General features: G+C 35.4%; 1 protein-coding gene across 2 annotated transcripts in view; it reads left to right on the plus strand.

Annotated features, from left to right (window-relative positions):
• The window catches only part of csmd3a (CUB and Sushi multiple domains 3a), a 288864-nt gene that overhangs the window by 252410 nt on the left and 9255 nt on the right, over positions 1 to 27199 (plus strand). For both annotated transcript variants that reach the window (XM_058747031.1, XM_058747032.1), the window contains exons 58-63: positions 277 to 453; positions 2594 to 2773; positions 14023 to 14196; positions 22366 to 22539; positions 22776 to 22849; positions 26753 to 26864. In XM_058747031.1, coding sequence (XP_058603014.1) covers positions 277 to 453; positions 2594 to 2773; positions 14023 to 14196; positions 22366 to 22539; positions 22776 to 22849; positions 26753 to 26864 — 891 coding nt within the window. The remainder of the gene's footprint in view (positions 1 to 276; positions 454 to 2593; positions 2774 to 14022; positions 14197 to 22365; positions 22540 to 22775; positions 22850 to 26752; positions 26865 to 27199) is intronic.

Consider the following 27199-nt stretch of genomic DNA (forward strand, 5'->3'; position numbering starts at 1 on the left):
AATCACTCAAAAATTGCTAGTAACTAAATTAATGGCAAGCAGCACATTGAAATACATTTTTAAAGTAGAAAAACTAAAATGGTATTTCCTTGTAAGATGTGCTCCAATAATATTTATTTGCAACTTTGAAAAATCATTTACCATTACAGCATACCTCCTGTAATCACAAGCATATTCGTTTTTCAAAGGCTATCATATTCAGAAAGTCCTGCATGAAGGAAATGACCCATCTGGACGTGTGTTTTTCTGCTGATGCAATTCTTTTTCATTCAATAGCTGTTCAATGCGGGAATCCTGGGACTCCGGCTAATGGGCGCATTTCGCGTGTTCATGGCACCACCTTCTCTCACTCCATCATCTACTCGTGTGTGGATGGATACCGGCTCTCGGGTTCTCCCTCCCGTCAGTGTCTTCTGAACGGTACCTGGTCTGGCAGCGAGCCCAACTGCACCCGTACGTACCCAAGCTGTTGTCTTACATCCTGGAAAAACTCAAACATGTTGGCAGCGTTCAAGCTTTCCTTCATCTGTTTTGTTTTCCCCCCCAACTGCGTCTCTCAATAAATGTTGGCATTGGAACAGGAAAGACTTTCCGTAATAACGAGATGCCCATTTGTAATTAGCCCAACCTTCTTATCATGCGGTTGTTGTTGCTCAGATGTGGGCCCTGTTCACCTCGTGAGCAATCTCATTAATGGAGCCAGATTTATTACTGCCGCTGTCTAAGTAATAGTAGGATGAGATGACAGGCAGAATCAATCTCACGCTGACGTATAATGCGAGATTGATGTCGGGGTAGTGGGAGAATAATGAGCAGGGGAGTGCTGCAGGACTGCGGTGAATTTCACATGACATTACTCAATGCTCCGATGAGATGCTCTTTGTTGATGTGACAAGATAAACTGTGGATGTTAAAGGTGAAGTCATTTCAGAATGGCACAAATGATGAATGTAATTAAACACTCCCCCCGTCTGGCATTGATTAGTCAAACAGGAAGTCCCGCCCCAAATGCACTGCACTTGCATGCATTTTAAAACTTGCAATAATTTGTCTTTTTAAAATGTCATGTAACCGTTGACTTTATACCAGTACTGTTAATGCAAATTCAGGCTAACACGCAGATAGTCCAGCGCAATTCATCTGTACATGTTATTTTTAATATCCTATATGGTTGCTAGGCTGTTCTAGGTAGTTTCCAAGTAGTTGCTTACCGGTGCTGGAAATATTGTAATCTGACTACTTTCAGATTACTTTTGACCTAACTTGATAGTCATGTTGATTTGAATAGAATAATTTTGTACCATATCGATATAAAACAAAAACAATGAATATTTATTTATTTATTCTGCTACCAACAATGTGCAGTGCATTAAATATTACATTGTCATTACATTATAAAATAGAAAATACTTTTTAAGTTTCCTGAGTGGTTTGTGAAGGAACTGCAGGAGGTTCGTAAGTTGATAATGCTAATCGATTAAATCATAAAAATGTAAAATTATAATATAGCAGTCAGCTTTGTTTTAAATGGAAAATTTAAAAGATAGAAAAGATTAATCATATATAAAATTGATTTATAAATAATTTTCTGCCATTGTGTGAATACGTAATCTGTAATCTGATTATGAGCACTGTAAATTGATATGGATACACTGTTGTTCAAATGTTTGGGGTCGGTATGATTTTTTTGAATGGTTTTTAAGAAGCCTCTTATGCTCACAAAAGATGCATATTTGATCAAAAATACAGTAGAAACAGTAATATTGTGAGATGGTTACAATTCAAAATAACTGTTTAAAAATATTTTAAAATGCAATTTATTCTTTAATGCAAAGTTAAAATTAACATTAAAATATAAATCAATTGTATTTCTCATATATAATTTCTTATTATTATCAATGTTGAAAACAGTTGTGCTGCTTAATATTTTTGTGGAAACCATGATACAATTATTTCAGGATTATTTGATGAATAGAAAGTTTTTTGGTTTTTTAAAATGGAAGTTTTGTAACATCTTTACTGTCACTTCTGATCAATTTAATGCATCCTTGGTACATAAAAGTATTAATTTCTTTAAAAAAAAAAAATCTTCCTGACCCCAAACCATGAAGGCGAGTTACATGCTGAGGTAAAGTATTAGTAATAGTCAGACATTCTTGCTTTAGCAAACACCTCTAATTAATATAACCTATAAAATGATTGTTTACTAGCGAATATTATTGCAATGATAGTATTATTATGAATCATTTTATGATGAATGCGATAAGGGGCTTGATGCTTTGACAGTCTAAGTGTTGTTGAACTGAAGTTGCTGTTCATTTTTCAGATGTAGTGTCTAACCCGAGGCTTGACCATTATACTCTCAGTGTGACAGGCAGAACTGTAACAGAAGCATCCAGAATAATTGTTTGTTTAGTTTTAGTTCCCTGGGAGACAGTCTTGAATCCATAAACAGTTTAATGATGTTGTGTGTTTAGACTCTTCATGTACGCTCACACAAATAATGGTGTCACTGTTTCAAGACATACTTTTCCATAATGCGCTTTCTTCCAAGCGTTACATCTGGAGCGCTGTCGTTCTTCTGCTCTAATAGTGATCAGTTGTGGGGATCCGGGCATGCCTGCAAGCGGCCTGAGGTTCGGCGAGGACTTCACCATCGGCCAGAATGTGACGTATTCCTGTCAGCCAGGCTACCTGATGGAGAACGGGAGCTTCGTTATCCGCACCTGCACCCACAACGGCACCTGGAGCGGAACTTTACCCACCTGCCAAGGTACAGAGTTTGAAGTCCTTTCTTTTTCTCAAATTACGATACTGAGACTTTTTGGTGGTTTGCCGAGGTATTGAGTGCCACAAACAAACAGATGTTGCACTGTAGTTGCCAAGGCTTCTTGGATTGTAAACGGGCCATTGTTTCTGAAGGAAAGCATCAAAGAATAAGGGTTAACCACGACTTTTTCTCACATGTCAGAAGAGAGTGAGAGAGAGAGGAGATTCATGAATATTTGACAGTGCTTCTCTCTGAGCGCCCTCTTGCAAGAACGCTCGTCGACTTCCCGTATCCTTCAATTACTGAGACAATCTAAACTGGTGATAACCAGGACTGAGAACATGGCCTCTGTGCTCAGGTAGACGACAAATGAAATGGACGTGAATGTTTTCAAAATCAGGATTTTAGGTTAAGATTGATCATTAAGTGCACTATTTTTCATGAGTTTTCAAACCTTTTTGTAGTTTTTTTATTTCTTTTTTTTTTATAATGAATGCTATGTTTTTAGGTGTCCAATAACACAATATTGTGGATAACCAAAATTATTCAAATTAATTTGAATAAATATAAAATAAATATATAAATAACTCATCATTGGTTTTAAAAACCATCAAAATAATTAACTTAATAAATTAATTATCAAATCACCAAACAAATTAATAACTACCGATTGTATTTCATTTTAACATTATTTTGCGTTCATTTAAAAAAAAAAAAAAAAAAAAAAAAATTATAATTATTGTTGGATTGATTTTTAATTTGACCGGTTTGTTTTATTTGCAGAGTTGCAGTTGTTTTTTTTAGGTTTCAATTTCTTCTAGTTAGTGCATATTTATTGCACAAATCTGAATAATAATAATAATTTTTATTTATTTTTAATGATTTTATATTTTTCCATGCAGTATTTATTATTACAACAGTAAAAATGATTAATTTTAATTTTAAGAATTAATAACAACACTCTCAGAAATAAAGGTACAAAAGCTGTCACTGGGGCGGTAGCTTTTCAAAAGGTACATGTTTGTACCTAAAGGGTATACAAAATATAATTTTTTATTGTTTTTTTATTATTACAACAACAGCAACTTTTTTTTATTAGTATTTATTTATTTAGGCAAAATCATATGGAGATTTGTATTTCTTGCTGTTACAAATTAGGACTGTCAATCGAATAAATTACTGCATCGCCCTAAAAAATACATTTCTTAATTGATTTTTTTGTATCAAATTTTCCAAGTACCCCTAACCCCCTTCTTAGTGGTCACATCAGGGTCCCTTTTATTGGACATTTAGTTGTTTATTAGGTATTCCACTATTGTGACACATACAGTGTGAAATATGTAGAATCATTACCAACCGTTCTCCCCTATTAAATAATGCTACTGTGTCATTTTTTATACCTTTGTGTATTTCACAGGTCTTTCCATCACTGGAGCGTTCTGCAGTATTCAGCATTGATTCAATCTTGGCTTTGCGATAAGCGTCATTTCTGTCTGTGGCATTCAGCGCTCTCCTTTCAGCCGTTATTTATTTATTTATTTGAGCCAATATCAGATTTTCTTTGGCAGCCCACATGCTCACATCCTTTTACAAATCACTGAGAGGAAACTTTCCTTCCTCCGGCATTCTCATTAGCGCTAAAACACTATTGACAGTTGTTGCTTGGAATAGTTGATATTTTTTTAAGACTTCACCATCCTCATTATAACATTAGTCCTTGATGGATATAAGCATAAATATCTAGAATCCATCTCATTTAGACCTGTTTTTCCACACTCAATACCATCTTGTTAGCTAAAGAAATCTGCATTGCGTACTGTACATGAAAATGGTGGCCATTAAAATTCTGAGAACAAACACAGAGAGCAAATTGCTCGGTGAGATCCTGCAGAGAAACATCAATGTAGCGTTCTAATAGGCCATAATGCGAAGTCATTAGAAAGCCATTTCTTGGGCCCGGCGTGGATGGATCGTAGCCCGTGAGTGATTTGCGGCAGGACGGACCCTCAGGCGCGCCTCCCGTCAGTCGGCAGTGGAGTCTGCTGCGAGGCATTTGTGCCCGAGGGCTCATCTCGCTCTCAGTTTCTCCTTCATTGCTCTTGGTTTCAGCATCAGCAGACAGTGCAGCTGAAGACTGTCGGTGTCCAGTGACCTATCTGAGATTAGCATGCAAGTCCGTCACACACATGGGAGTATCAAGGAATTTAAAAAATGTGATTTCCAGGCCTGGAAAAGTTATAGTAATTTCTATAGGGAATATAAATATGTCCAGTTATGCTCTGCAGGGCCTTTGCTTAAATTCACAAAGCCCGGGACAAATTGTTCCCTTGGGCCTGATGCATAGAGAAATGCTTTGGGATCAAGGTTATTATTGTTAACTAAAATGATTAACTTAACTATTAACTTTGTTAATTGAAATAAAGCTGAAATAAAAAGTAGAAATATAAAATATAAATATTAGATGGAAATCTTTTAAATATTGCATTGGCAAATAACTGAAATAAGTTACATTTTAAGTATTACCAAAGACTATAGAATACCCAAGACATGTCAGTTTGTTTTGAATGGGGAAAAATGCAACGCACAATATGGCCGCTCCATCGCAGGAAGCCCCGCCTTCTGAATGAAAGAGCCAACCACTAATCGGTAAAGTCAGCGCGTCACTGCAGCTGCCGTTAGAAATCCCGGTTGCTATAGAAACAGTCAGCGTTCTGAGATGTGCGTTTAGGACTGCGCATGCGCACTGGCTGATCTAGCCTGAAAATTGGTATTACAATTGATAACTGTAAAAAATGAAATCCTATAAAGTAATATTAGATAGATAGATAGATAGATAGATAGATAGATAGATAGATAGATAGATAGATAGATAGATAGATAGATAGATAGATAGATAGATAGATAGATAGATAGATAGATAGATAGATAGATAGAATTACTAAAAAATACAACAATAAAAGCCAATAATAAAAAAATAAAAAAATAGCATATAAATAATACTAAAATAACACTGGATCAGTGCAAGCTAAGGTCATCAAATAAACAGCATTGCCATTATGTCGATTAATGCAGAAAATTATTTTGATTAGTCTTTTTACTTTAAGGCGCTTACAATGGAAGTAAATTTGAAGACAAGTGGAAAGACAAGATACACTTATATTCAAGATGCAATCTATGAAAACAAGTCTTAATATCTTATGCAGTTTTATGTAAGTTATTGTTTTCAAAAAATGTGGATATTTAAACTAGAAAAATAAGATAAAATTGCTCATTAAGAGAAGGATTTTGTGGTGTAAAAACAGTACACTGGCAGATTGTTTCCACTTGTTTTTAATTTGTTTATAATAGTGCTGTCAAAGTTAATGCAAATTCATTTTAACGGCACTAATTTTATTAACGCAGCGTGCATTTTCTGTTTGACCCGTGGCCTCACCCGTTGTTGGAGACATGGAGATGCACAGTGTTGCCAACTTAAGGACTTTGCAGACCCATTTAGCGACTTTTTCCCCCCTCTTCAAAAAAGGCGCCTAGCGACAAATCTTTAGGGTTTACCCAAAACTTATTTAGTTCCTGAGACTTGCTGGTACTGTCACGCGAGCGCGAGGTCTCTCTTTCCCAGTACGTGCACCTCTCTCTCTCTCTCTCTGTCTCTCTCTGTGCGTCTGCTCTGTTCAGCGAGCAGTGGAGAGGAGCAGCGCTTTCAGTTAAACACAGATATTATGATGCTTCTCTAATTTTACATACAAATAGGCTATAGCCGAAATCACAGCACAGCTATTGTCATTGTCTCATGTGTATTTGATTTCATCAGACGACAGCTCGATTATCAGGATTTTTGTGCAGATTAACATCTTGGAAGGGAGAACTGGTTATGTAGTCTTAAGGGGTCGCGTTTCAGTCACTATTTCATATTTATTCCGTTGTCTGACAACAGAAACGGTAAAATATATAAATGAAAACAGTTTTATTGAGAATTTAGCTGTATCAAAATACAGCATGTGGGCACAGAGAGGCAAACAAATCTAATAATAAATAATTAATGTACATTTTGCATGTTCAGAAGAAGTGAGCTGCCCTGTCGTGCAAAAATGTAAACAGACTTGTCAGTAAATTGCTCAGTGCAAAGAAAGAGAAGTAATGGGAACCTGGTATTTATTTTTTCATGTGTCTAATAGACATGAACAAGTTCTTTGAAAAATATCTATGACCTTTGAAACATGTCTAGACTTCATGTTCTATGTTGACTATGGTTTCACTAATATTAAACCTATGTTGCATAAAGCATCCATATTTGTCCATGCCCATGTTGATTAGAGTATTAAAAACTTGAAAAGTATTAATTTAAGGTACATTTAGAACAAATAAAAATTGGCGATTTAAGTTGCGATTAATCACAAGTTAACTCATGGCAATCACTTGTTTTTTTGCTGTTACCATCACAAGACTTAAATATTATGTGTGTCCACATTAGACTAGTATGGTAGAATTGATCAGTAACCTTGTCTACATAAGGTTACATCCAGTCTTGCATCTGTTATCATGGTGTAATGCAGATAACTTGCATGATGTTTGTACAAATATCCCAAGAAGAGAGATGACGTAACCCCCTTGTTTTCATGGAGGTGAACAGATGTGCTAAACCATTGTCTTGCAATTCCAATCATAAACCTGTCTCCGCTCTGTTAGTATTATAGTATGTCTGCATCCATTCTGATGTTGAAAACCAGATGGACATTCTGTTCAGCCACCAGAAGCTGGCATGATTATTCCATTGTAAGAGTGTAACTCTAAACATGCTCTTAAATAGATAAATAACTAATCAAAATTTTGTGTGTGTACTGTGTATATTTATTATGTATATATATATATATATATATATATATATATATATATATATATATAAATGCACATACATACAGTATATTTTAGAAAATATTTACATGTATTTACATGTATGTGTTTATATTCATATAATTTAATTTATATATAAATATATTTAATATATAAACATAACATATTTTTCTTAAATATATACATGTATGTGTGTATTTATATACGTAATAAATATACACAGTACACACACATATATTATGTAAACAAAAACTTTTGTTTTGGATGCAATTAATCCCGATTAATCATTTAATAGCACTGTAGTCATGCATCCATAATTATGCATGAAATGGTGGTGTTGAACTTTTTTAAGCAGGTTCCAGGAAGATTTTAAACAAATAAATAGAAATTCTGACTGTAATATATTAGAATTCATCTACTATTGAAGGGTGTTTCTGCCATGGAATAAAAAAATAAATAAAATTAAATGTAATTATTTAATTGCAACTTTTTATCTCTAAACTCAGACTTTTATTTATCTATTTTATTTATTTATTTATTTTTTTTGGGGGATTACAAGTTTGTGTCTTACAAATTATAAACTTGCAATTTCATCTCACAATTCAGAATTTTTTTCTGTTTATATCATTTTGAGAAAATCTGAAAAAAAAGCCAATAGTGAGATAAAATGTCCCAATTACCTTTTTTAATTTTATCCTGTAGCAGAAACAAGCTTCCATAATTTACAGTGGTAAAAATAATATTAGAATAATATTAATACAGTGAGCTTCTAATCATGTTAGAAATGTAAAAAAAAATAAATTAAAAAAAATATATATATTTTTTTTAAGTTAATGCCTTGTTTTCAGTTCTTGTTTGAGGAAAGGAAAAATGTGTTCATATGTGTGGATGACAGTCGTAGTTGAATATATGTGGATATGCAGGAAGACACCAGACAGAAGCAGACTTGTAAAACAGCAACGGAAGGTTTCTTTCTCCACAAACTGTCAAAACTTGTAAAAGACAAACAGGCACAGGTGTCTCATTAAAGACCGAGGCGAGAGGAGACTGGTGAGCCTGTTTCTCAAACGTGTCAGTTGTTTGTACTTTAAAAGCATTGTAATAGTGTTGATTTTAGTCATTAATGACAGTGACTTGGTGTTTCATATGGGATATTTCAGTCTGTTTTCCTCTTTGTGTTTCCAGAGGTTTGGTTTTGTAGACTGTCTGCATGTTAGTAAATGGACTTTCATTGACAGTGCCTCATTTTAAACGTGGGCTTGTATCGGACTCGGACCCTTTTATGTACTTTTTTGATGTGTTTACAGAGAAATTTTTCAGACCAATACTTCGGTCGATATTTTCCCAGAACAGTAAACAACACAACGGTAAGTAGTTGCTGGGGGGAAGGGTTAAGGTTAGTTGAAAAAAGATTCGGACGTCTTGTCAAAGCACCTTGGCTGAGAATAAAGGTGGTGTTTTGGAGGAAATGCTTTATACTTGGCAACACTGCTGTTCACCTCGGGTCAGCCGCGCAGATGAGCACTAGTGACGCGTGGTTCTGTCATCACTCTGAGCTGTGGACGGCCTCAGGGACTCGCTTGAGCGATGGGCCTTTCTACGTGCAACACATGCTGAGCGACTGCAAAACACACACAAACGTGATGCAAAACATGGCCTGTAGAGAACACAGCTGCAAGAGGCTGCTCCAGTTCAAGCCTTTTAGAGCTGGAGGCAGGCTGGTAAACTCACGCCATTGGTCGAGCCAGAACATGTTGACATTTAGGGTCGATCAAACCATTAAAATGTAGCATCAACGTCCAGCAAGACTGCAAATTACTGACACTGCAAATTACATATTAATTCTGTTTTTTTCATCTCTGCCATTTTTATTTAAGCAACTTTTTGGGGTGTTTTTTTCTTTTTATTAGTGTGTAGGCTATCATTTAAAAGCTTGGCGTCTCTCAGTTGCAAGTTTATACTATATATTACCATTCTGAAATTCTTCCTCATTTTCATCTCAGAATTCTTTTTTTTTTTATCTCATAAACTGACATTCTTGTCTGAATTCTTTAGGTCTTAAAAAAAAAAAATTCTCTTTACTTATTCATTCCTTTGGTAGTTTGTATTTATTTGAACAATGCCTGAGACTTGGTGTTGCAAGCACTTCGTCTGTCTGATTGCCTCTTCAAGATGAATCGCTTTATGTATTCCCCAATTGTAAGTCGCTTTGGATAAAAGCGTCTGCAAAATGACTAAATGTAGGTCTTGCAAGGTTAAATTGTTTCACAGAACTCTGAATTCTTATTGTGTAATTCTTTTTGGTTTTTCCGTGGACTCAGTCTCAAAATTTTTTGTTTCTGTAATCTTTGTAAAAAAAATTTAAAATTCTGTAATTTTATTTCTCATCTGCATTTTGCTCTCCTTCTTAAATCATAAGATTTACCATTCTGGAATCATATGGACTGTTTTGCTTTTCCTCTATACAGCCATGGTTACTCTGAATGGTTAAGTGTAATAATAACCATTTAAAGTTTGGGATGGGGGTTGTTTTTTTATGCACTAAACCCGACACTTCACTGTTAAAGCTGTTTGTATGAAGTCTGTATGCATACAGTACATCACACTTAGTGTGTGTAGTATGTACTTGAAATATTTCACTAGATACCGGCTATTAACTGAAGCATCAACAAACAAGGCTTATTGCATGTGTTGCTTTAATAATTAAGTTAGGTGCATGAATCTGTTTAATAGCAGTGGATTTAATATTCAACACCCTTCCGAGAGACGTGAACACTTAGCATTTCAGTTTTTAACCTTGTTAGCTTCCATGTCTCATTAAACCCGACCCCTGAGCCATGAGATTCACACATAAAATCATCATCATGATCTTCATCACGCTCGTGTCTGCTTAAAGCAGTCTCCACACACCTTGAACAGCCGCTACGCTCATTTATTATACATTATACATCCTGCATCCTATACGTGAATGCTTTCAATCGTCCAGGTCACCACCGCAGAAAGCGGCTGCGCTTGCTTTATCCCTTCGCTTTTGACTTTGATTGGGTCGGATAGCCCTGCCGCTGGAGTCTGGAGTCATCTCGCTGCTCTCTCCCAGCGTCTCATATATTTACTGAAGCAGCGGCACTATAAGCCACAGGCTTACAGCCAGTGCGCTCTTCTGCGGAGGGATCTTCTGTCCTGCCTTCACACTTAATCTCCAAAGCTACGAGCAGCTCGCAGGACATTTCCAACACCTCCAGATCAGCCAGGCAGTCGTGCAAGGCATGTTTTCCTGCTGAAGAGAATTGTATGAAGCACAAAGCTTAGAGGAGCGCTTCACCCAAAAATGAAATATGTCATCATTTACTCAACCGAACGCAAATGACTTTATTTTCTTCTGTGGAACCCAGAAGGAGGATTTTTTTAAAGGGAATTCAGTTTGAAGGAGCCTGTCGAGCTCCGAAAATGGCTGTAGAAGTAGCTGTGTTGCAAATTTGGGAGATTTGTCACCACATTTAGCAACTTTCCCATGGTTCCTGCGACTTTTAAAGATGCTATTTTTTGTGGTTATTAAAACTGATGTATTTACTGTATACATAGGTTTCATATATTATGTAGACTATATGTATACAGTATATACACACAATTATAGATATATGTTTAACATGTATATATTTAAGTATATAGTTTTTTTTATTTATTATTAAATAAATGAAAAGATTAGACATTTGCTGTGAGTTATGAAGATTTTCAACATCGTCAGTGCTCCAAAAATTGTCTATACTACTTAAACACTACATTCCAGGTCTAGAAGTCTTCCATGAGTTACTGATAATCTTCCATTCATTTAGTTTTAAATATTCCACTGTGTCATATCACGATCAGTCGTGAGAACCACTGATGTGTTACAGGCTCTGAGGAGCACTTCACATGATCTCTGATCTGTCTCTCGTCATGGTTGAAGGAACTTTTCTAACACGTTTAGTGTACAAATACTTTTTGATACAATCAATTTGCTTGCATATCTTGTACAATTAGGAAGGGAGATAGAATATAACGGCTAATAGAAAAGAGAGGAAAGTAGCAACTCGTTTGGAATGACATGAGTAATAACAAATCTTCCTAAACATTTCTTTTGTGGACCTTTTTTTAAATGTCAGTTTGTGTTTCATGTAAGAAAGGGTTTGTAATGACACAAGGTTAAGTAAATTTGTCATTTTGGTTTAAACTTTCCCTTTAATGAAAGCTGATGGCTGTTCAATGTGCTGAACTAGACACGCAATTGACCTTTGAGGCTAATTTATTAGTTTTGCCTGGGTAGATTTACACGTGAACAATAGGATCTTTACAGAGCAGCGCCGCAACTCCACACATCTTTTTTAGAGGTTTTATTGGGGCACTTGCTTTCCAAAACATCTCATCATTTATTCATACGCCGTCCAAACCCCAGCTGCTCCCCACCGACTGCTCTCCAACACTGTCAGAATATCAGCTCACGAGTTTCCATCTGCTCCCCCCGCGTCCTTTTTTCAATTCGAGATTTGCAATTTAAAACATCTTTTGATTGGCCCTGCAGACGTTTGCTGACTTCTGTTGATTTCGCCAGTGCAGGAAGTCCTAGCATGTTATTTGTAAATAAACATTCGCATGGATTTAAGACTCGATCCATACACAAAACGACACCAAAGTCTCCCCTGAGAGCTCAAATAGAGATGATGCAACAGTTGCTGAGGTGAAAACAGGTTGCAAAAGATGACTCTCAGAGGTGATTTCCAGTTAATGTTGTGCTTAACCAGCCTCTTCCACACCTCTTAACACCTTGAAAACAAGCGAAAGTGCTGTAAAAACCCTCTGTTTTAGTCACCGTTCATAAATAACACTTTAAGCTGCTGGGGTGATTATCAGTGACGTATTGAATACAGTGTTTGTGCTTTATTATATGATGTTGAAGTGGAACATAGTCCTTGACGGTAGAAAAACGACAGAAAAAAACCCTTCCTTTCTTCAGCGAGACGCTTTCAAGACAAGTCTACAAAATATTAAAGCTTGGCCAGAGGGGCAGTACTGCCTCAAAATACAGATCAGGACTTCAATGTCGGCTACACTGACACTACATGAGGAAGTTTGGTTGGCTTTTTCTTTCTGTGATCGATGTGTCTGGATGTGAAAAGTGAATGGTGAATTTAATTTTGCAGTATTTATCACTATTTGCTTGGCATTGTTAGTGTGGAAACAGGTGGCAAATTAAAGTTTTTGTTTTCTAGTGATCGTGACAGCAGTAATTGTAGTCAGATCATTTGTGTGTGTGTGTGTGTGTGTGTGTGATGTGGGACAGCTAGCAACAAAATACTAACACTGTGGGACAATTCCAAATTAACATTCATTTGAACTCTCAAGTGTTTGACAGACTTTCAGATGTTTTAAAATCCAAACATCATGTTAATTTATTACATGAGGGTATTCAAGTTTCCGGTTTAATGAAGTGAATATGAATGAATCAAATTCCTGCTCAGTGGGAACAAATGAAACAACTGAGTCTAAATGTAGACACCATGATGAATGTGTGCTTGAGTGACCTGCATATGAAATATGATGTTGTTTTTGTGCGGTATTTATTAGATTAACATTTATTAAGATGAAGTTCATTTATTACTCTCGTGCTCAGTGGGAATGTGTGTTTCGTCTGTAGTGGTTGTATATTTTGGGTCGAAACGCCTAGGGAAACCGTCTTAAATGAGGGCATGTTTGTGAATATCATTGCTTGTATTTTTTGTAATATCTGTTTGGTAAACAAGTAAACAACAAATAAAACCACACTAGCACACATTGAGACAAGAGTTAACTGCAGAATAAAGGTAGATTTTAACTGAAAGGATGAGTATTGGTTAAGTTTGAAAAGTGTGTTTATTTTTACATTGTTTCTGTTTTGGTCTCCACAAAAATACAAAGCTCTCTTCAACTCTATTCAACACTGATAATAATGAGAAATGTTTCTTGAGCAGCATATTAGAATGATTTCTGAAGGATCATGTGACACTGAAGACTGGAGTAATGATGCTGAAAATTCAGCTTTGCATCATAGGAATTATATTTCAAAATATTTTCACATATTGTTATTTAAAATTATAATAATATTTAGCAATATTACTGTTTTTATCGCCTCTTTGATCAAATAAATGCAGACTTGGTGAGCTTAAGAGACATCTTTAAAAAAAAAAAGAGTCTCAAGTCTAGACCAGACTGACCAAACAACCTCAATTTTGCGACCACATTTGTGGCATTACCTAATTTGCATAATTCCTTTATTGAATCGACCCGTGAAACAACACCGGCAGCATGTGCAAATGAATGACAGCGTCGCCAGGCTTTCATGCATTCCTAATGAACTCGGATCTCTCTCCATGTGTTTGTCTCTTCAGCGGTGACCTGCGCTCCTCCGCCCAGCGTGTCTAACGGTGAGGTGGAGGGCTCGGTGTTCGAGTGGGGCACCAGCGTGAGCTATCGCTGCCTGATGGGATACGAACTGTCCTTCCCCGCCGTCCTCACGTGTGTCGGCAACGGCTCCTGGAACGGAGAGGTTCCTCTGTGTCTGCGTGAGTGATGTTCTAAACCTGTTCTGAACTTTTCTTTCTCTTGTCCAAGCTGCTCTCGTCAATACAGTGAAAGTGAAAGGTTTTTGATTTATTCTGTTAGGCATCAAAGATAACAAAAAAAACACTAGAAGCTCCGTTGAAGTGGTCCATATAACTTGGATGTTTAATTTAAAGTCTTCTGAAGTCATATACAGTTTATGTGAGGAAGAGACTGAAATTTAAGCCTTTTTTAATCTTCCTCTCTGCCATATCGCTCAAATCTCATTTGTTGCCTAGCGTGATCATTGCGATCAATAGTGTTTGGCGCTAATGATATCAAACCTGTCAAAATGCATCTAAACCCCAGATCTATAATATAGAACTGAATTGCTCATGACATCATAAAAAGCAAAGCCACTGCATCACTATATTACTATTAGTATCATTTTATTTTAATGAGAAAACATTGCCTAACGAGTATTGTGCCTTCTTACGTCTTAAGCTTGTAAATGGTAATTTGTTTTAAAATGGTGCGATCATATTCATTACAGTAGTGTACATCAAATCAGTAGGTGCACGATATATGTGACAAAGTGCTCATTCTGAAATCTGAATAAAGATTTATGCTTTGTAATGTATGCAAATTAATTTGCCTTATACAGTTTAGTTGCACTTTATTTTAAGGTGTCCTTGTCACAGTGTAATTATACATTTAAGTACGGAGTAATGTTAGTTAACTACATGTACTTACTACAGTATATGGTTAGGAATTGGGATTAGGGTTTGGTTTATGGTTACCTGCATGTAATTATGCATAATTTATTGTCATTATAATAGTAAGTACATGTAACGTGTAACAAGGACACCTTAAAATAAAGTGTTACCTAATATTTAAATATATAATAATAGTTTTATTCGTGCTTATAAGTGTTTAACAGTGATTCCATTAACAGTATGCATGTTGAAGCAGTTAATGATTTAAATGTTAGTTAAATTAGTTAAATTAATAATTAATTCAACAACATATACATATAATGTTTAACTCCTACGGAAAGTGTAATTCAAGTAAAATAGAAATTGAAGAGTTTGAAATAATGTTGTTCAATCAGGAGATAAAATACATGCAAAAACACGAAGCTTATTTCCAAGATCATGCATGGTAAACTTTGAATTTTAACACACTATAGTGCAATATATTAACAGAGAAGCTTGTGTTTATTCTGTATTTGAATCACTTTCTGCTAATAATACCAGATAAAAGTCAAGCTATTTTATGACTTCAGAAGATTTGAACTATTAACTACTGTTATGGTGCTTTTTTGGGCTTTTTAATAGTCCTTTCCTTATAGAACCAAAGTAAAAACTCTAGACGTTCAAAATTTGTTCGAATACTATATTTCAAAACTAGTTTCACAATTAAATTCTCAATTGTCCTGTGAGTTGGTTTAACACAGAGAATAAAAATAAGAGTGCTTAGTTTTAGTTTTCAATTTAGTCTTGTATTCATTCAAAGGTGTTATTGGTTTTGTTAACTTGAGTCATACTCCCTCTTTCCAAATCTCTGACCTCCAAAGTCATTTTAGCCAACCTGATGTCAGCAAACCAGAATGTGCAGAGAGCGATTCTGATTGGCTAGTGTTTTGACTGCTTAAAAAGCATGAGTCACTCTCTTGACCATTTTTTAGCTGTTTACAGAGTCTGGGTCTGTCACGGAGAGACGGGTGTGATTTCTCCAGACACCTATTTCAGTGATATCTGTCAGGTGATAGGGACATCTTATGCATACTGATGCAAAAACTTTTCGCTTACAGCATTTTTACATGAAGCAGCGAGATCTTGATATTACAAATGAGAACAGAGAGCTGTCACGTAAATATATATCCAGAAATTATGATGCATATGAAATAGATGCATATGCTGATAAAGTGAAAATGCACTGTCCCATTTCATATAGAGTAAAACAAGTGCATTCCAAATTGTAGTTTCAAATGAAATAGTACTATGAATGCCAAACGTGTGTCAAGATTCCTGGTGGATATGTACACACACACATTGTATCCTGTCATATAAAAGGGAGCGTAATAGGGCAGTCAAAGTTAACATGATAATAATGCATTTTTTTACAAAAAAAAAAACCTTAATGCAGGTTCTATTTGACCCTATAAATCACCATAGTTTAGGATTGGCAGGTCCACGGTTCTCCTTCACATAACATTATTCATAGCTCACGTCCTATCCAATAATCACAAAGAGCTTATTGTGCTTTGTTGCTTCTGATAGGAACCAAAGTCTCAGCTCTCAAGTAATGTTAATTTTATTGGAAAATTCAAACACTAAATGCCATTTTGATGCTCTTAAATGTGGGGTGACAGATCACTGTAGCCAGTTCAGTTCAAGCAGCAGTGCAGTCTCTCGCTTTAATACAAGTTATAGCACAAAATAAATATGAATGAATATCAGAAGGTATGTTGGCAGATACAGTACAACTTACTGAAATGTATCATGTTTTATGTAATCAGCATTAAGACGTCAAATAAAACAGACTGAAAAAGTTATCCAGTGTTCACAACTGTTCAGTGTCCATTACTTTACATGAAATGTAACAAAGGCAATCGGTTACTTTTTTTATGGAGTAATGCAATATTGTAAAGCATTACTTTTAAAAGTAGCTATATTTGTTTGTTTGTTTGTTTGTGTGTGTGTGTGTGTGTGTGTGTGTATGTACATACATAGCATATATATACATATGTCAAAAACAATATAAAACTATATCTGTATAAAACTAATTTGCAGCAAGAATTGGCAAGAGTCAAGTATCTGAAATATTTAGAATTTTGTTCAACTGTTTTGCAATTCAGATGCAAATGAGGTATGAAATGAGATGAAAAGAAGCATTTTTACCAGCACAAAGGTACCTGCTGAATAACTCTGATACCAGCACGCTTATCAGCTTTTATTTGTGAGAGCTTTTTGCACAATCCTGTCGTTCATAAATGCAAACAGGCTTGCTTTTCATCATCCATAACCAACAATCCTCTATGATCCATAAAGAAAAGCAATCTCCTCCTAAACAGCACAGTGTCAGCTGGGAGAGAGTGTAATTAGCATTTAATTTTCTGACAACTTCATGCCATTTCTCTTCATTCAGATGGCAGATATCCATACGTTAATACTTTCATTACATTCACAATGGAGAGAAACAATAAATGACATGCAGCACAAGATTCTTGCTTAATCCCAGTTTCATAAAGTTTTTGTTGAATTCTAGCAAACATGCTATTTTTAAGTAAACAACTCATTAATTTCTTCCTCATTAACAGCCACAAACTTTCCAAATGTACTTCGGAAAAGAGTATTTTTTCGCTTGAATTAATTCTTTGTCAAACAGTAAGATTTTTCCAGCTGGGTCCCGTTTAACTCTGCATGCAACATTCCCTTATAATGCTGTAGTATCTGCGTTTGCTGTTCAACAGCAACCTTTAAGAAGGTGTTTAAACGTGCCCTGTGCACAGGCTGTAGATAAGGTGCCAGAAATTCCAGATTGTCACTTTTTAGTGCTGATAAGGCATAAATCGTAATTCATTCTTTCAGGACTCTGCCAGCGCTACAAGATTAGAGCCGTGCTAATGCGCGCTTCGAAGCACACAGATCATAGACAAATGGCAGCTCAGAAATTAAAGCCTAGTCTCATAGATCCAGCTCAACACCGCGTGGCAATTTCCATGAATATGGTATAAAATAAGAACTAGAACTCTTTTTTTTCTTCATTTTCAATAAATGACAAGTGAAATGAGGTGCAGAAAACGTTGGTTGTTGAGGTGGTCAAAGTAAATATTAGATTTTATTTTAAAGGCTTATAATTTTTTGGACTAAAACCTTGATTATTTTTTTTTCTGCATTAAATAAACATTTATTTTCATATTAATAAATATTAAATAAATAATTAAATATTATTATTATTATTGTTGTTGTTGTTATAGGTTATTTAGTGACAAAATATTGATTTGTACTTTTCTATTCCTCAAATAAAAAAAAGAATATTTTTGATAACATTTTCGCCCATAGCTTGCTTGCTTTCTTTTATTTTTCTTTCCTTTTTTTTAAATTATTATTTTTTTTTAATTCATCCTTCAAAGATTTCTGAAGGATCATGTGACACTGACGACTGGAGTAATGATGCTGTAAAATCAGCATTGCATTGCAGAAATAAATTTAATTTTAAAATATATTAAAATAGAAAACATTTATTTGAAATTGTAATAATATTTCATAATAGTACTGTTTCTATATTTTTGCTCAAATAAATGAGCGTAAGAGAAAAATCTTAATGATTCCAATCTTTTAAATGATGTATATAATTACATAATATGCAAACACATGTTTTTTGGTAAAGTTTAAGTAAAACGTTTTCCCAAAATACTCATGCTTGGTTCATTTTTATAGTTTATAATTTATCTTGCATACAGTATCTAACAGCAACCCAAAAATGTTGAATTTGCAATAAATTTTGTAACACCAAAGTGGACTGTATTCATGGAAAGTGCTGAATATTAAAGCATGGAATCTGCCTATCCGAAGATTTAATGGCTATATTTAATCAGGTTAACGCGGTTAGCACACTGTCAATACGTTTGCCCATCTGCACCAAGCTGCAGTGTGAAATTCAGATTTGCTTTTTGTTGTGTGCTGTTTGTTGCTTCTCCAAAGCATTGTATTATTCATCAAGGAACTTTTTTCTGACACTGGGCCTGACTGGGTCCTCCAGTTCTGATTATTATGCATAACTTGCTCTAGCCTAGAGCTGTTGAAATTATTTTTTCTGTGAAAGAAAAAACCCAGCAGTCAGATGAGAATGGTCGGCGTGCACTGTAAAAACATCACTGATTCCATTGTCGCTGTGCCACATTTGGCCTGCGAGACCTGTCGTTGCATGTGGAATATATAATGCTAGTAAGTGTTTATGTGTCGTGCATATTTGCATCGTTATCTATCATTGGCCTGTCACACTTTATATGCAAAGAGTACACTCGGTGAAATTACAAAATGCATTAAATCAGTATGCATGTGTGTTTGTTCTATCTTTCTTTAAAATAAATCTTATTTGCTTTATTATTTTATTATATATGACATCCATTGCCAATTGTGCCCCGGGTAATATTAGATCAGCAGTAGTAGTGGCCAACTGAATTGCGTTTTTCAATAACCGATGCTCATATCAAGACAGCAGAGTCACAAATATGTATTATACAATCGGAAATATGCTCAGTATTGGTGTTGCTAAAATACTATAAATACTTTTATTTATTATTGTATAATAATTATTTTATTTTATTTTGATTTATTACAACCACAAACATTCTGTTACTTCTTTATTTATTTATTTTACTTGATTTTTTTTATAACAAACACAAAGCATTCTTAGTACTCTCACAAGTGTTGCTAAAATGGTGAATTGTATTTTATAATTATATATTTATTTTTAAATATATATTATGTTTAATTTTAATTTAATTTTGTTTTATGATTTTACTTAATTTTGCATTCTTATTACTGACTTAAAAGTTGCACTTTTTATATATACATTTTTTGTTTATTTTGCTTTACTATTTTATTTTAATTTGATATATTTTACTTTATTTTATTTTATAACACAAAACAATCATTCATTCATTTATTTATTTGACTTTGTTTTATTATTTTATTTTATTTATTTGACTTAATTTTTATTTTATTTTATTACAAACACGAAGCATTCTCAGTACTCTCACTATATATATATATATATATATATATATATATATATGTGTGTGTGTGTGTGTGTGTGTATATATAAATAGTTTATTTAGTTTTACTTTTTAATTTACTAAAATTTTAATTTATTTTAATTTATTTTATTTTATAACAAAGCAATCTCAATACTGGCACAACTGTATTCATTCATTTATTTATTTATTTGACTGTTGTGTTTGTTTGTTTTTTACTTAATTTTGCTTTATTTTACTACGAGCACAAAGCATTCTCAGTCTTGACAAGTGTTTTGTTTTTATTATTTGTTTTTATGTTTGTTTATTATTTATCTTCTTTTGTACAACACTTTGGTTTATACATTGTGGTTTTGAAAGTACTTCAGAAATAACGCTGTTTTATTTTTGTTTATATTGCACATTGTTTTTCTATTTTAGTTTATTTTTAGTTTAATTTATCAACAAAAACAGTAATGCAATGACGTTCTGATGTTCTTAAGCGCAACTAGTGTCCAAATTGTCACTGTATGTGGAAATAAGTGAGTATTAATCATCAAAATCACATATTTGGATGTGGATAATGCTTGTGAAGGGCAGATACCTTGCCCGTTCTCCTTCAGGTACCTTGTAAAAATGCGACTGAACGACTGGACGATCTCGTTTTATCATAGCAGACTGCAAAGGCTTTATGTGTCAAAGCACTGGCAAGAAAGCCTGATCACCGCAGCCACAGACCGACTGATCTGCCATTTAAAACTTCTTTAGAGCCGTTTAACCGCGCCGGTGGCTGACGGCCATCGGAGCTGACGTGTATTAAATGCCATACAGATGCTGTGCAATGCGATCTGCTGCATTGGAGGAAGTGCTCATCTCGTCTCTGCAGTGGACAGAGTCCGTGTGGTCACACTCAGAGCCGGTGGGCTCAGGCTTTCTCATCCCACCCTGTGAATTATACATCACAGAGCGTGTCAGCCTCCTTGCCCCCTTTGGCCTTCCGCTTCGTTTTTAAAGAGGGATAATTACTCTGATTTACATTCAGGTGAGCCAACCTCTGCACTCGTGGGGCCTCGAAATTCGCCTCTCGACTTCTGATCTTTAAATACCATGAAACCTGCAGAGCTTTGCTGCAATTTATATGTCAAACGCCTTTGCCCCACTGAAATCATGACATATCAAATGTAGAAATAGGTTTAATTTTGGGTCTGTCAGTCTTATGCGCTCTCAAAGCTGTTTTTCGTTCTTGTATGACAAAAGCATTACTGTCTAGCTGTTTACCTTTCGATTTATAGTGTATTGCAGCTGAATAGTGGAAGTGTATGTGTATGTATGGTGTGTATGTACAAGAAAATGCACTGGAAAATGCTTTTCAAAATGTAAAAATAAAACCCGTTTTTCAAATTATACGATGAGATTTACTCCAGAACTTTAAGACCTGCCTGGTTAATAATTGACTCTGTCTGACTCTGTTGAATTCGCACCGGCATGTATTTTTAAGCAGTATATTTTTCTTGCTCGGTCCGGCTCCACCTCAGGAGTTTGTTTTGACGGTCAGGTTGGGTTATGAGCAGATAAATCATTCAGAAAACAAGGCTATCAGACTGGATTTAACTTGACAGCAGCTGTGATGGGATCAGCCATGTAGGTTTCAGAAGCAAAACATTTTCTGAGAAGAGATAATCAGAAACAGAATCCTGGTTATCAAATGCTTGTTAGATGCATTAAACATAAAATGGCTTATTAAAGTTAAAATTAAATCAATATTGATCCTGTCTCCTTTCTTGAAGGTGAGATGTGATTTTATTTTTGTTAAAATACCTTAATTTATCCTAGTTTAATGTTTAGACCAGTGTTATTTTGGTATTATTTACAGGGTCATAACTGGGGTCTGTGGGGCCCCGGTGCAGCTTGAATGCTTAAATTGGCAAGGCTTAAAAACACGTGCAGATGATAAGCTTTCGTGGCCCATAAACTGTCCTGAGCATCTTTTTAAGCTGGCCTTGGCCAGTTGGTCAAAATTGGAGCCCCCCCACAGTCGCGGGCCCCTATAATCTTTATGTTGTGTTGTGTTGTGTTGTGTTGTGTTGTGTTGTGTTGTGTTGTGTTGTGTTGTGTTGTGTTGTGTTATGTTATGGCTTTAGTTTAGGTTTACAAAAAAATAACCCTGGTAGGGAACAACTACAACATTTATTTCAACTTAGCTGCCAGGGCGAAATTTCTCATTTTCATTTAGTATATATTTTTTTTGTTGTTATTTTTGTTTTGTTTTGACCAAGAATATGTGTGTTGTTGTTTTTCTTTAATTAACAGTAATAACCTTGGTAGAGACAACTAGATTGTTTGCAGTGAGATTCCAGCGAATAAAACCGACATATTTCACTCAGGAAAGTCGATGTATGTAAATAAACTGGGCTACTAATGGCAAATTTCATATGAACTATCTCTACAGCCAAGTTCTGCGGTGACCCCGGCTTACCTCCGCGCGTCAGACGCGAGGGTCAGAGCTTCATCTTCAAAGCCGAGGTCACGTACACCTGCGGCGCCCCCTATGTGCTGGTGGGCTCCTCGACACGCACCTGTCAAGCAGACGGCGCATGGAGCGGGACGCAGCCGCGCTGCATAGGTACACCAGCCTCTGTTCTCAAAAGAACATTTCAACCTCATCAGCCAATGCCGCTAAACCAGTAATGACCATAATATCCACTCCAGCTTTGATCTACGATGAAAATGTGAACATTATGACCCGCTGCTATGGGTCACTGCCATTACATCAATGACTACATCTGCTTTTCCTTATCCAATTATAAAGATAACAATGGCAGAGATGGTAATGACTGTGTCATTCTGCTTATTCCGCAGAACCGACTCGGACGACGTGCGAAAATCCCGGCACTCCGGAGTACGGCTCTCTGAACAGCAGTCTGGGCTTTAAGGTAAGAAGGAGTTGAGCTGCGAGCAATGCTCTCGGACTATCTAGGACTCTCGTATCAAAGCCATTATGATGAGAATAAGTTCAAAAGGCCCATTTCTGTCAGTTGTAGGTTGCTTTTATCTTCAAGTGCAAAAACGGCCTTTTCAATTGGCACAATGTGACTTTTGATGTGCTTATTAAGAATTGAAAATCATATTTTCCATCATTGCTGAGACAAAAGGAGATCCGCTTGCCCAGTGACAGAATGATCCAAAGGCGTTAATGCCACATCAGAGAGACCCTTCATTTGAGTCTGTGTCAGCGCCGGTCTCTGGCGAGGTATTGCCATCTTTCTGGACTGCCCTGTCTTTATAAGCGCAATTGATTTATTGTCAAGTTGATTCAGTCAAATGCTATTTGAAGCACCCGTGGCAGTTTCAGGATGTGTGACTGTCTCCCGCCATCAGCTCTTATTGTCTGGGGAGGGTTTACTCTTCAAACACTCACTATATCTGCCCGAACGCCTCTGCCGGCACTTTAATGGCTCTTCAGACTCCGCCGTTTCTTCCTCAGAGGGGCAAGAGAAATGAAAAATGAATTGGGCTCTTTAATATGACATCCATTGCCAACTTTGCCCGCTATAATGTCAGATTGGCAGTAAAAGTGGTCAACTGAATTGGGTTTTTCAGCAGAGTCAGCATTGACTGGCATTGTATGATAGTCAATTTAAGTATGAAACATACTTTGCATTGGCATGACTGTTGCTTAAAAAGATAGGCCTATATATTTAATTTATTTTTTTTTAAATATCTTTTTTATTTCATTTTTCAACCACAACACATTATCAGTGCTGGCACAAGTGTGGATTATTTTATTTCATTTTTTTTTTTTATTGTTTTTTTTTTTTTTCAACCACAAAACATTATCAGTGTTGGAACAAGTGCTGCAAAAAATGTTTATTTTATTTTATTTACTTTACTTTGTTTTATTATTTTGCATTATTTTATTTTATGTTATTTTTACAACTCCAAAATATTCTAAGTATTTGTTGCTAGCACAAGTGTTGCTAAAAAATTTATTTTTATTTTATTACAACAACAAAACATTGTGAACTTAACATTACAAATTTCCATTGGCAATAATAATATAACATTTTTTATTTTGCTATATTTTATTGCAACCACAAAACATCCTCAAAAGTGGAAGAAATGTTTTTATTTTGTTTTTGTTTTATTTTATTACGACCACAAAACATAATATTACCATAATTTCTGATGCAAGTAAGTAAATAAATAAAATTAGTAGTAGGCCTAGCAGTAGTAGTATTTATTAGTATTTAACTAAGTCCAGGCATTTTCCCATGGAGGTAAAAACAGATTTTGAATGTATTGTTTAGCAAGCTGTCACCATATTTATATCTATCATATTTATTGTATGGTTGCATAGAGTAGGTTTCTGATCTTAATTTTAACAAATAAAATAAAATAAAAAATACTGAAATTAATTGGATGGTAATTGTACACAATATTGATACTAAGTATGAATGACAGCAACAAATATGTTATGCATTGCCAAAAAAATAGATTTTGTAACTGTCAATCATGCGCTGCCAATGGCAATAATCTCAAAAAGACGGTCGCTACTGCCAGCATCTATAGTTGACGGGTCTAATATGAAAAGCGTTTGTCTGTTTGCTTTGGATCACTCACGTCTTGAGGAATGAGCTCTTTGAAGGGCAAAATAAAAGCCGGTCCTCTCGGCTGGCTCTCTATGAACACAGGGCTCTCCGTGTCTTGTTTGTGTCAGTCGGGCTGCTGTTGCCACCGACTCCTTTAGAAGTGTGTGGTGTAATGAAATCTAATGTTCCAGTGTTGTGAGCCTTTCATCTCAGCAGGACTCACAGACTCCGCTTCCCCTCCTCAGCATTTGCATGTTCTGCTATAATGCTCAGAGTTATCTCTGCTGTTTATAGAGGACTTCCTTCACATGAAGGCTGGTTTTCCTTACAACGCATAAAAAACTGAAAGTAGTAAGACTGAAGGATATGCAGGTCCTCAGGTATAGTGAATACAAGGAGAGTGTGGGACATTCAGAACTGAAATGAATGTCTTTTGATTTATTTAATTCTTCTTTAAATCGAGCTACTAAACAGGATGCAGAATGTTTATTTTGTTTTTGTTTTTTTTAATAATGCACTTACTGAAATTAATATTATTTGATTTATAGGCAGTGTAAAGTAATTTATTTAAATTAATTTTTTCATTCATTGATTTTTTTAAAATATAGTCAAGGGTATCATTACATTACATTATATTATATATCATACACAATATCATTCAATAATTTGGGGTCAGTACATTTTTTTTTGTTTTTGGAAATTAATCATTTTAATTAAATTAAATTAAATTAAATTAATCAAAATTAATTTGGCAGTAAAGACACATATATATTATAATTTTTCAGATACAGTGGGGAAAAAATTATTTGATCCCCTGCTGATTTTGTACGTTTGCCCACTGACAAAGAAATGATCAGTCTATCATTTTAATGGTAGGTTTATTTGAACAGTGAGAGACAGAATAACAACAACAACAACAAAATCCGGAAAAACACATTTAAAAAAAGTTATAAATTGATTTGCATTTTAATGAGTCAAATAAGTATTTGATCCCCTGTCAATCAGCAAGATTTCTGGCTCCCAGGTGTCTTTTATACAGATAAGGAGCTGAGATTAGGAGCACTCTCTTAAAGGCCAAGACCAAAGAGCTGTCCAAGGATGTCAGGGACAAGATTGCAGACCTACACAAGGCTGGAATGGGCTACAAGACCATCGCCAAGCAGCTTGATGAGAAGGTGACAACAGTTGGTGCGATTATTCGCAAATGGAAGAAACACAAAATAACTGTCAGTCTCCCTCGGACTGGGGCTCCATGCAAGATCTCACCTCGTGGAGTTTCAATGATCATGAGAACGGTGAGGAATCAGCCCAGAACTACACGGGAGGATCTCAAGGCAGCTGGGACCATAGTCACCAAGAAAACAATTGGTAACACACTACGCCGTGAAGGATTGAAATCCTGCAGCGCCCGCAAGCTCCCCCTGCTCAAGAAAGTATCTGTAAAGAGGAGTGGGACAAAACAAGGGTTTTGCCACCAAGTACTAAGTCATGTTTTGCGAAGGGGTCAAATACTTATTTGACTCATTAAAATGCAAATCAATTTATAACTTTTTTGAAATGCGTTTTTCTGGATTTTTTTGTTGTTATTCTGTCTCTCACTGTTCAAATAAACCATTACATTTATAAACTGATCATTTCTTTGTCAGTGGGCAAACGTACAAAATCAGCAGGGGATCAAATCATTTTTTTCCCCACTGTAAATGCTGTTTTTATGAAATGTCTAGTTATCAAATAATGATGTAATGATGCTGAGAATTCAGCTTTGCATCACTGGAATAAATTACATTTTAAAATATTTTCACATTTAAAACGGTTATTTGTTACTGTTTTTATTGTATTTTTGATCAAATAAATGCAGTCTTTGTCTAAATAAATAAATAAACAAACAAATTAATTCAATCTTATTGACTCCAAATTTTTGAATGGTGGTGAATTTTCTTTTTAGCTGATTTTAATAAAAAGTGGCAATAACTCTGTAGCCATTATATATATATCTAGAATTATTAGCCTACTTCCTCCTTTTCTTATGGTCTTTACCTTTACTGTAGTTCAGTTCAAACTCCCTGTATTGTCATTAGGCTTATACTGTATCAGTTGAACAGGAGATGATTCTTAAATCCTGAATCTTGCACAGTCCTGATATCTATTGTATTTTCGCCGACAGTGTTTTTGAGTGTGAGAGGAGAGATGTCGAGGTGTGTGTGTGTGTGAGGGGGGCGCTCTGACAGGCTTATCTCTGTGCCTCAGGTGGGCAGCACAGTGAAGTTCCACTGTCAGACGGGCCACTTGTTACTGGGCTCCACCACACGGACGTGCCAGCAAGATTTGACCTGGAGTGGCACTCAACCAGAATGCATCCGTGAGTCCCTCTCGCTTACCTCCACAACAGACGCCTACTTGCACAGCTTTTGGTTGAATTTGTGAGTGTGTGCGCATTGTACTTCATCTTTTCCAGATGTCTGTTATTTTGTTTTCTTGTTTTCTTGGCAAGTCATCCATTTTGCATGTCACGATACAACTTTGATTTCACCCTCCAGGAGTTTTGTTTTTCCATATTCATGTCATTCCATGTGAAAATGAAAAATATTGCTTTACCAGACATCCAGTACATCATGTGAATGGACAAGCTCTGTTGCATTTATTATGAGAGGCTCTAGTAAGTGTGTTACTGGGTAAATCTCACAAAACTTTTGT

The sequence above is a fragment of the Onychostoma macrolepis genome, chromosome 16, assembly GCF_012432095.1.
Source record: "Onychostoma macrolepis isolate SWU-2019 chromosome 16, ASM1243209v1, whole genome shotgun sequence".
Taxonomy (NCBI): Eukaryota; Metazoa; Chordata; class Actinopteri; order Cypriniformes; family Cyprinidae; genus Onychostoma; species Onychostoma macrolepis.